This window comes from Microtus pennsylvanicus, chromosome 5 (assembly GCF_037038515.1).
Source record: "Microtus pennsylvanicus isolate mMicPen1 chromosome 5, mMicPen1.hap1, whole genome shotgun sequence".
NCBI classification, from domain to species: Eukaryota; Metazoa; Chordata; class Mammalia; order Rodentia; family Cricetidae; genus Microtus; species Microtus pennsylvanicus.
Genome location: NC_134583.1, coordinates 76,244,299 through 76,256,354, shown reverse-complemented (window position 1 = coordinate 76,256,354; position 12,056 = coordinate 76,244,299). Strand labels below are relative to the sequence as shown.

The following is a 12,056-nucleotide window of genomic DNA, read 5'->3' as shown; positions in this document are numbered from 1 at the left end:
ATGTAGTCATCCAACAGCCGACAGCCAGGCTGAGATGAGCAGCAGCCATGAGCGGCAGCGTCCTCTTCACTTCCTAGTAGCTGAAGAGAGAGACTAAGTTTCAGAGAGGTGGAGGGTTTCCCCTGAAACATATCCCCAGGAGAAATTCTGCTTTAAATATTTTGCACTGAAGATTGCATGTTTAGGCACTTATTCAGCTCGAGCCACATTTGCATGCACAAGTTTTGCAATAAAAATCTCAAAAGACATGTAAATAAGGTCTTCCTCCCACCAACACTCAGGGAAGGTCGAGGACAGTTCACTGGTAATTTACAGAGTGCTCCTCATTCATTGACCTTTGACACTCACGGGCTGTGTGGAAAACAGGAGCTGTGGGAAGCAGAATGGAAATGTTCACATTGATGAAAACCCGAAGAAAACAAATGAAGCCAGGAGGGTATGGAGGAAGGGATTTTAGGCATGGTTGCTCGATGCCTGGGGCTGGGAGATGGCCCATGAAGCAAAAAAACTTGCTATACAAGCATGAGGACCTGGGTGAAATACTCCAAAACCCACACTAAAAACCCGCATATAGGATCATGGTATTTTAGCCTGGCAGTGAGAAGGTAGGGAAGGGTGGATCCCTAGGGCCTGCTAACCAGCCAATCTAGACAGATCAGCAAGTTCTAGGCCAGCAAGAGAATCTGCTTAAAAAGACAAAGTGGACAGTATCATAAGAAATAGCATCTGTGGGCTGGAGAGATGGCTCAGTGGTTAAGAGCACTGCCTGCTCTTCCAAAGGTCCTGAGTTCAATTCCCAGCAACCACATGTTCCCTCACAACCACCTGAAATGAGATCTGGTGCCCTCTTCTGGCCTGCAGGCATACATGAAGGCAGACCACTGTATACTTAATAAATAAATTAATTAATTTAAAAAAGAAAGGGGGATTTGAAAAATCCTTTAAAAAAAAAAGAAAGAAATAGCATCTGAGGTTGACCTATGGCCTCCACAGACATTCGTAGACATGAACATATATACCTGCACAAACACATGCGCATGCACACACACATGCACACACACACACACACACACACACACACACTTACTCACGCACACGTTGACTGTCTGATGTTAACTATCACAAAACACTTTGAAGAGGCTACTGCAAATATACAAAGATCCTTGGGCAAAGCTGGGTCAAAGTAATTCACCTGGCAACAGCTTTGGGCAGAATTTAGTCCAAACCTACTAATACGGACCCAGAATTCCTGGGAATAGTTTGGAATAGGTTCCCATGGCCCCTGCACACTGTAGTGCAGCAGGGATTTCTCCTTCCCTTTTTAATATAACTGAGCTTAACGTATCACCTTAGAGCCTTTTTATGGTAAAATCTCTTTTGGTTCCAAATATTCGATTCTCTTTAGAGACAGGTTCTTGGTGGGATGCCCAAGCTGGTCTCACGTCTGCAACAATTCTCTTGCATCAGTTAACTACGTGCTATAACATTTTTGTTTGATTCAAATACATATTTTAAAAACTCCTGCGAGTCCTCCTAAGATTCTTCTTATACTATGATTTCAGGATTTATGCACGAAGGATTTAAAAAGTGTCCATCTCTCTGTTTCCCCTGCCAATTTTCAATTATGGTTCTTTCATACGTGTGCATGTTGACCTTTATCGACTTTCTATTAATTTCTGTGTATTCATTTGTTTGCAAAGTCTCTCACATAGCCAACCAAGGGCTAAAACTCACTATGTAGCTAAGAATAACCTTGAACTCATAGTGCAACTTCCTCTACCTGCCAAGTGATACGAATTACAGAAGCATGCCACACATCTGACGAAATAATTTTATTATTCAATGTTGCCTGAAATTTTTTTTTATTTCAGTTAGTCCCAGTAAAATACAGGCTCTTGAACTCTGAGACTGCAAGAGTGGAGAGCAAGGAAAGGGTTGCAGAGAAAAGATCCTTTATAATCCAAGTTATTCTGGGGTCAGCCTGACCAGATAATGCTGTTCCGAGACAGCCAAAGAAAGTCTCTAAATTCAACCATATAATGGGCCAACCTAGTTCCATATTATATCCATTAATATAACGCAGACTCAAATCTATAAACGGTGTGTTGTTTTCTGTATTTCTCTGCCTTACCAAATTGTTGGCAAGTTAAAAATAAAGTTTTCTCCTGGACTATTCGCAAGCGCACTTTAATGGCCGGGCAGGGTTATGTTGACCTCTGTTTGAGGTTTATGGTCATAAATAGACCAAGGACAATGCTTCAAGCCCACAGTCCCAGCACGGAATCTGACTTCTAGGCCAGCCTGGGATGCATTAAGACCCTGTCTTAGAAACCAAAAGGCACAAGCATAAGTGTGATGGAGGAAAAAATACACAGAAGAGAAGATATCAGTGTCCAGTCCTCTTCTCGAATGTTCTCTTGATTACATTAATCGATGTGGGCAGGAACAAGAGTGTGAGAGTGGAGACAAGGAGCTGAGCTCTCTCGCTCGCGTTCACTAAACTTTTCTCCTGGCTGTGGATGAGATGCGGTCAGCTCCTTCAAACTCCCAATGTCCCAAATTCCCTACCATGAGGGACCATAACCTGGACTCCTGAGCTCAACAAATCTTTTCTCCTTAAGCTGGTTTACTCAGAGTATTGTACCACAGCAACAGAAAAGAAACTAAGATATTGGGTTCATTAACAAATACGTTTTTATAAGTTACGGGCATAAGAAAATCAATTTTTCTGTTTAACTTCTTGCTATAGGTTATGAAGAGTGGAAAAATTCTGGTTCACACATGTAACTACATATAAAAGAATACAAAAGAGGCATATTTTAACTACTGAGAAAGAGACAATTTTTATATAAATCTGAACATTTTGAGGGATACTATAATTTATAAATTTAAGAAAGGAAAACAGGAATTTTTGAGATAGAAGCAAAGAAAGTTACACCTACAAGTAAAATAATATATTTTGGTTCAAAGAGATGAAAAGAGTTTTTTTGGATGAAAACAATTTTTTAGTGAAAACTTAAACCTTTTTCTACAAAAGGAGAAAGGCTGGACTGCTCTACATAGGGAGGCAAAAAAAAAAAAAAAAGATGGGAAAAGGGATTTATTCAAACTGCAGAATGTCTACGGAAGGTCAAGTGGCGCACACCTTTACTCCCAGCATTCAGGAGGCAGAGGCAAAAGGATCTCTGAGTTCCATGCCAGCCTGGTCTTCATAGGGAATGCCAGGACATTCAGGCCTACACACAGAGACCCTGCCTCAAAAAAAGGAAAAAAGAACACAAAAAGTCTAAGGAAATCGTAATTTGTGAAAAGTGAATTGTATAAAAAAATATTTTGGTGGTATCTAGGTAACTAATTTATTTAAACCACACATAACATCATTTTAAAAATTACACATTGACAAACTAACATTTAAAAGAAAATTCAGTTCTGAGTATTTAAACCAACAAGCTTCCTTGATACAGATCTGCCCAAAGTTTTTTGTTTTATAAAGGTGATTTCCAGTATCTCTATTATACTTTTGATTAAAACATGAACTCCAACCCATCACCTCCAGCCCCGGAACACAGAGGGTTTCTCTGTGTAACAATCCTGGCTGTCCTGGAACTCACTTTGTAGACTGGGCTAGCCTGGAACTCACAGAGATCCTCCTGTCTCTGGCTCCAGAGGCTTAAGATTAAAGGTGTGTGCCACCACCGTCAGGCTAAAACATGGAATCTTAAGAGCGTCTGTAAGTGGCCTTTGCTGCTGCTGTGTTGTTCTGTGTGTATGGCTGGTTGGCTGGCTGGCTGGCTCTGTTTGGTGTTTGGTTGTTTATGTGGACGTCATCCCATTCACTGTCATCCGGACTGGCCTAGAATGCAGATGTCTGGATGTGGGTGTCAGTCCTTCTGCCTCAGCCTCCAGAGGGCTAAGATGATAGGCATGGGCAAAAGTGGAGGCTTAATAAGTATATATTTCTTTTAAAGTCTTTTGAGTGATTATTTTAGAACTCTGGCTAAATAAACGACTATTACTTTTCCAAAATGCTTGATATTTATTTTTAATGCAAATGTTCTAAAGATCATATAAGATTTATAAAAGCCTGAAAGTCCTGGTGTGAGGCTGTCAGTCATGACCATTATCTTAAAATGATATGTGCAATAAAAATAACTAAACCATGTCAATTGCCAAACTCTCATCAAACTTTAAACTACGATTATTATGTCTTTTTTCACCCATAGTTTTGATTCATCTCTGAACCTGCAGGGCAGGGGTGGGAGGGTCCCTAACAGAACTTCCCAGGAACACTAAGTTATATATTTCAGGACTAGTTTTGCTTTGACCATCTTTGGTTAAAATTAGTATAATCTGAAAGACAGACATCATGCTTCCGAGTTCAAACTGCCACGAAAAGTGGGATTTGCTTTGTTCTGGTGGACGTTGTTTTGTATTTCCTACTAACTCTGAACCTGCTGTGTGACACCATGCTGTAGAATCACCTAAAAGGACAACCCAGCCCATTCCCCATGCTCTAGCACCTGCAGGATAGGCAGGCCGAACTTAACCAAGGATTCCAAGGAAGACACAACTGAGACCTGTACCCAAGCCTCTGTATTGTTCAAGTGTGGCCGATATGAGTATGACCCTGACTGTACATCACTAGTCACTTTTGCCTTGATATGGCTGAGATGTCCACCCCAGCAGTGACAGATAGCCAGATTCTAAATACATTGATCAACAATATTTCTAGAAGGAAAAAAAAAAGCCGGGAGGAGGTGAACATTTTTAGAATCAAAATGGAATCAACTGTGTCAATTCGAACCAAAAACAAGTAAATAAAACCAGAAAGGAAGGAAGGAGGTATTTATGGACAAGACTGCCTCATGCTGACTGTGATGGAACCTTCCAGGAGCCTGCACAGAGGCCAGCACACCTTCACACGGAAGTCCTTCCCCAAACACATCTCTATACCTGTCAAAGCCAGCAGAGAAGCCACTAGTACGACTCACTGTAGCCAGGGGCAATATTTTTTTTCCAAATACCTCCTGTGATTCTCTTGGTGTTTATGTTCAAGCACTTACCTCTTTGAACACTTACACCACTTATAGTGGGAGTACAGGCCTACTGCAGTGTTCCTAAAATCCCCAGACCTCTGTTCGGTTGACATCACTGATGGCATTGCTGATGCCTGGGGAAGCCGTGCTGTGAGTGGGGTGGTATATGCTAGGAATAGAAAAGGAGACATAGAAGGATGGGGACAGGGCGGCATAGGGCTTGAGGGGTCTGATGGCAAGTGTTAACTATCAAACTCAGGACCTACAATCACCTGGGAGACAAGAATTAAAGCCACCTATGAGGGGACGATGTTGATTGGATTAAATGAGATGGAAAAACCCACACCGTTCTCTGGACTTGTCCTAGGTTACACGAAGGGAAAGAAATGAGCTGTGTCCCAGGACTCGTTCATCTCTGCTTCCTCACTATGGATACAACATCACCAGTTGCATCAAGCTCTCCACCAGAGAGGACTGGAACCTTGAACCTTCATTAAGATGAACGCTTCTCATCCATGTTGCTTTGGTTAAGGCGTTTTATCTCAGCAACAAGAAAAGGAGGGGCTCCAGGTGCCTGTGTGAGTGGTGGGAGGGGCAGAGGACTATGGGTGGAATATGTCGGAGCTTGGGGCTAATGAAGGGAGATGCACATATATATGGGGAAGGTGTTGGCACATTTCACCAATAATGAACCTAATAGGACTTAAATATAAATTGGGACAGGGACGTATCTGTTCTGGCTTCAGTAGTCGTCACCACGACACCTGCTTGCAAGGTCCCCAACCTTCTAAGCAGCTTTCTATGGGCCCATGGCATCTAATAGCTTTTGAAGACACCCGGGCAATCACACCATTCAAGACCCAGACCTTGACTAAAAGCCTGGATGACGGGAAACAGAACTAAGAGCTCAATTGAGAGCATGTGATTCCAGTTTTAGACGATAGGGACTTTATAAATAAAACTAAGGGATTCTGCCCCAGAGAGGAGCGAGAGGGAGGGCGCTTCAGAAAGCCACCCACATTTGGTCTCACCTTTTAGGGGACAGAGGGTGGAGAACTCCCACCCTGATAAAGGATCAACACTCTTTTCCCCCTCCATACAAGTACACATTTCAGTGCATTCTTAAGAGTGAAATCAGAAAAGACAACTAAAACCAGCCAAGGCACACAGCAGCACAGGGGCTGACACAGGAGCACTGAGCTCCTGGTTGGGTTCAGCAAGATAAACTCAGAGGGTACTTCCCTTCCAGAGCTGCTCCATCCCCAACACAGCCCAAGGAGAAGAAACAGAGCTGTCCCTGGGGAGAGAGGAAAAGAATGGAGCCCCCAAACGCCTGGTCACAAACAGAAGAGAATAAATCTGTGTTACACAGGCAAGCTGTCACCCAGTAGACCTCAAGTCGGCTCCCATAAATGAGGGCGGTTAGAGATTATGCAAAGGTTCTGAGCTTTCAATAAAATTGCTTGGCAGATGTAAAATATTAATTCAATCTGTCCAAATAGAAAACGATTAGCCAAAAGGATGGAGAAGCTAATGAAGAGGAAGAGAAGGTTCCTTGGGACGCCGGCGTCTTTAGGGCCCTACTGACTCTGAACAGAATTTGAGGAAACCCTGTGAAAAACCAGAAGTTAGGATAGGATAGAGCCATTACTTCTAAATTTAAAGAAAACTAGATATTTTTCCCCCTTGCAATCATCTCAAGGATGTTAAGTGATTGCCTCCCCAGGACAGACAATCGCACATTTTAAGAGCTACAATGTATGCTGATTGTACAGGGCTCTGATGTGCTCCCAAATTACAACTCGTTGTCACCTCCACTCTCAACGGCCTGTTACCTAGCTGGTGCGACACTTGCCATTCTCTCGAAAGGGCTGAGCCCTTCCTAGAGTGAACGACTGAGCTCTTTTAATTGCAAGCCACCTCTCCTCCTTAGGGCTGACTAAGAGAACTGCCTGAACAACCAGACGATTTCCAAATTCCCAGGGATCCACTCACCGTGCTGAGTGAAGAGGTCACTGTGAACAATCTCAATCAAGCAGTAGAGCTTCTGGACAGTCAGCAAGCCCGCAGGAACGTTCAGGATGAATTCCGTGAACATTTTGCTATGAGGAGAAATGCAAGTAACATGGTTCAGAAGCATAGCCAGCCCCAGCACCCCATGCTGTCCCCGAGGTGTGCAGATTCATCAGGGTAGAGAATGGCCCCGAAATGTCAAGACCAAGCTTGACAAAGGCCTTGACAAAATCTAGGCCCGAATCTTACCCTGGGAATCTATGTTTTAAAGCCCTGGGTGGCTACTATTCAAATTACATACAGCGCTAAGTGCTGGTAAGGATGTAAAGAAATTAGATCCTTCAGGCTATATTGGTAGGAAAGGAAAGGGGTATGGACACTTGAGAATTTCCTGAAAATGTAAAAACACATTACCATATGTTGTATATTATATAATGTACAATGTACACATATATACAAAGCTTGTATATGACTTAAAGTGGCATTATTTATAGTACTCAGAAAAAAAGAAACTGCCCAAATATCCTAGCATATTCGACAATGGTGAAAACCTGGACACAACCAGTTAGGGGCATATTCTCTGTAATCAAAAAGACTACGTTGGCATTGATTCTGAGCCACTAGCCAGCTTAGTTGCCAAGGACAAACTAATCCAGGGTCATATCAAGCCAGTGCTCTACACTGTCACAGAATCTGACTGATTGTGTGAGGTCTACTCTGTATGAAAGAGTACCTAGCAGGTGTATGTTGTAGCTAAAATAAATAGCCAGCACGGGATGGTATGCCATGAAAGTGACTCCTAATTGCTGTGGAGAAGAAGATACTAGATCAAGAAAACAAGATACCTTAATTTCAGAAGCTGACCGTGAAGAAACAATGCTTGCCTGAAGCATGCGTGTGTGTGTGTGATTTTAGTATCATTTGTAAAATTGGTATAGAACACATTAATAATGAGGCACGTGTAGGCACTGAGCAGAGGATGAAGGGAGGTGAACCAGGGGAAACAGGATGGTAAAACTGTCCATCACAAGCAGGGATGATGTCCCTCCACTGGCTGACAAGGATAGGCCTGGCTATGGTTCTGGATTCTACCAGACAAGCTTCTCCATTTCCTCCCGCTGTCTCCACCCCTGGGCATCACAAATATCTATTGGAATCCCTTGAGGGCTAATGGAAGCCAGGCACTAGGCAGCCATGTCTAACTAAGAAGATTCAGGAAGAGCTCAGGGCCAAGTACAGGGGCCATGGGTGCTGCTGGTCCAGGGGCCACCCTTAAAAACCACCCTCCAAGAAAAGGACTTTGGAGACTGGACAAACCTGGGTCACAAAGGTTTCTCTTTCATCATAAGGAGCCTGCTAAGCTAGAACCCAACTGTCAGGGTCCTGGAAGCAGAAAATAAGTGTGTCCCTGATGGACTCTAAATCTCAGGCAAATCATAGAGAGTGCTGTCCAGGAGCCCCTTGTCCTTCAATTTCAAGACATTAATGGCTTCGGGTGGATATAAAGTGAAGGAAAAATGGCCCCTCAGGGACAAATGTCCTCTCATGGATATTTGGAGGGTCTGGTTAGCAGAAATGGTGCCATTTCCTGCACATAGTTCATTGTGTCAAACCTCAAACAAACATAAAGCAGAGATGTACTGGGCTGCTGGGCTCACACGTGGGATCAAAGGCTAAACGCCCATCAAAGCACTTGACAGAAAGCCATGCAATCCTCAGATTACAGAGCATAGAACACTGAAAGGGGGCATATACCAAGAAGGGAAATCTGGTCCCTAGACTAATATTCCACTCTGAATGACCAGTGACCATCTCCTCAGAGGGTTCATCATCACCATCATCATAATCCTCCTCTTCATTGTCATCATCATACACAGCAACTTCTGACCACCACCATCATCACCGTCATCATCACCATAGTAGATGGCAACTTTGACCCTGATGCCTGTGGCTCAGAGCCCAATACTTAGGACTGATTCAGGAGGATCCAGGGAGAGAAATTGCAGTGGTATAATAAAGCAGCACTACCAAGAGAAGAAAGGTCCCATATAAGAAATGAGTGAGAGAGAGAGAGAGGGAGAGAGAGAGAGAGAGAGAGAGAGAGAGAGAGAGAGAGAGAGAGAGGGAGAGGGAGAGGGAGAGGGAGAGGGAGAGGGAGAGAGAGGGGGGGGGGAATTTAGGGGATGTTGGTTAGTGTTAACTGTCAGATGGACAGGAGCTAGAATGACCTATGTGATGGTCTCTGAGCATGCTTATAGGATTTATTCTAGTGACACTAAGAGACATGAAAAATGGGAAGACTGGTCTAACTGTGGGTGGGACAATTGCCTGGGAAGGGGATCCTGGAATGTATCAAGCTAGGAAAGCAAACTAGCACGAGCATGCATTCCTTGCCTTCTGCTTTTTAGCTGTGGATGTAACATGCCCAGCCTCAAAGGTCTGTCATGGCTCCATGCTGGGGGCAACATCTGTGGTGAGCCCCACATTGAGGGCCACAACACCTATAGTTCCTGCTGCCCTGACTTCCCTGCCATGACAGGGTGTACCCTGACCTATGAGCCAGAGTGAACACTTTATCTCTCATGTTGCTTTCATGAGGGTTTTTTTTTTTAATCACAGGAACAGATAGGCAAACTAAGACAATATTGGGTCACAGTCCCATTGTACTGTGAACCATTCTCCAAAATAGTGCCTGCTGGCAGGTAAAGCCTTCTCCACAGAAAGGCAAATCAAAGCATCCATGTCCCACAATCCAGGGAATTGACTTCTGTAGGGAAGCGGCAACCTAGAGCATCCTCCAGACTCGATGCTTTGGCAGAAAGCTGCACATGACAAACGTCTGTTTCCAGGATAGTTACCTGAGCTCCTTGGGATCAAACACCAACTTCACATCATTGACGATCGTGGGCAAGTACTTCAGTGCTGCCCCCTGCAAACCAGAAAGAGGGAGGGTGAGCAGAATTAAGGCAGACAAATCTTAATATAATATTGTAATTCTGATAAAGTTCCACAGAAAAACTGAGAGGAAAAGATGGATTCCAGATGAGGCTTAGCCACAACAAAAAATGAACAAAAATAACCATTTATCCCCACAAAGTGGGCATTTGTTTTGTGTCCACATGCTTTAAAAAAAAATAGAAGATTAACTAAAAAAAAATATTCCTCTTTATATAGATGATTAATGGGCTGAAAAAGAAATCAGAGAAACATCACCCTTTGCAGTAGCCACAAATAACATAAAATATCTCGGAGCAACTCTAACAAAACAAATGGAAGACTTGTATGACAAGAACTTTAAATCTTTGAAGAAAGAAATTGAAGAAGACACTAGAAAATGGAAAAATCGCCGGGCAATGGTGGCGCATGCCTTTAATCCCAGCACTCGGGAGACAGAGGCAGGCAGATCTCTGTGAGTTCGAGACCAGCCTGGTCTACAGAGCTAGTTCCAGGACAGGCTCCAAAACCACAGAGAAACCCTGTCTCGAAAAACCAAAAAAAAAAAAAAAAAAAAAAAAGAAGAAAGAAAAAGAAAAGAAAAGAAAATGGAAAAATCTCCCACGCTCTTGAGTAGGTAGAATTAACATAGTAAAAATAGCAATCTTACCAATAGTAGTCTATAGATTCAATGCAATGCCCATTAAAATCCAAGAAAAATTTTTCACAGTCCTCTAAAGAATGGCACTCAACTTCATATGGAAAAGCTAAAAACTCAGAAGAGCCAAAATAATCCTGTACAATAAAAGAATTTCTGGAGGTATCACAATCGCTGACTTCAATCTCTACTACAGAGTTACAGTACTGAAAACAGTCTGGTATTGGCATAAAAACAGACAGGAGCACCAATGGAATTGAATAGAAGACCCGAATATTAATCCATACACTTTTGAACACCTGATTTTTGACAAAGAAGCAAAAAATATCAAATGTAAAAAAGAAAGCATAATCAACAAATGGTACTGGCATAACTGGATATCAACATGTAGAAGAATGAAAATAGACCCATATCTATCACCATGCACAAAACTCAAGTCCAAATGGATCAAAGACCTCAACATAAAGTCAACCACACTGAACTTCATAGAAGAAAACTGGGACGTACTCTTGAACGCATTGGCACAGGAGACCATTTCCTAAATATAACCCCAGTAGCACAGACACTGAGAGAAACAATTAATAAATGGGACCTCCTGAAACTGAATAGCTTCTGTAAAGCAAAGGATACAGTCAACAAGACAAAACGACAGCCTACAGAATGGGAAAAAAAATCTTCACTAACTCCACATCAGACAGAGATCTGATCTTCAAAATACACAAAGAACTTAAGAAATTGGTCAACAAAAGAACAAATAATCCAATAAAAAAAATGGAGTAAAGACCTAAACAGAGAACTCTCAACAGAGGAGTCTAAAATGGCTGAAAGACACATAAGGAATTGTTCAACACCCTTAGTCATCAGAGAAAATTACACCTGTAAGAATGGCCAAGATCAAAAACACTGATGACAACTTATTCTGGAGAGGTTGGGGGGAAAAGGGAACACTCCTGCATTGCTGGTGGGAGGTCAAGCTGCTACAGCCCCTTTGGATATCAGTGTGGTGAATTCTCAGAAAATTAAGAAACAACCTTCCTCAAGACCCAGCAATACCACTTTTGGGTATATATCCAAGGGATACTCAACTGTGCCACAACTATGTTCATAGCAGCATTGTTTGTCATAGCCAAAAACTGGAAACAACCTGAATGCCCCTCAATCAAAGAACAGATAATGAAAACATGGTACATTTACACAATGGAGTACTGAACAGCAGGAAAAAATAATGACATCTTGAATTTTGCAGGAAAATGGATGGAGCTAGAAAACATCACTTTGAGTGAGGTAACCTAGACTCAGAAAGACAATTATCACATATACTCACTCCTAAGTGATTTTTAAACATAAAGCAAAGAAAGCCAGCCTAAAACCGCAATCCCAGAGATCTTAGACAACAATGCGGACACTAAGAGAGA

At 42.6% G+C, this 12,056-nt stretch overlaps 1 protein-coding gene across 2 annotated transcripts in view; it reads right to left on the bottom strand.

Moving 5' to 3' along the window:
• Dock1 (dedicator of cytokinesis 1) overlaps nucleotides 1–12,056 on the bottom strand; it is a 496,042-nt gene that overhangs the window by 311,441 nt on the left and 172,545 nt on the right. For both annotated transcript variants that reach the window (XM_075972578.1, XM_075972577.1), the window contains exons 24-25: nucleotides 9,908–9,978; nucleotides 7,032–7,138 (exon numbers count right to left, since the gene is read on the bottom strand). In XM_075972578.1, coding sequence (XP_075828693.1) covers nucleotides 7,032–7,138; nucleotides 9,908–9,978 — 178 coding nt within the window. The remainder of the gene's footprint in view (nucleotides 1–7,031; nucleotides 7,139–9,907; nucleotides 9,979–12,056) is intronic.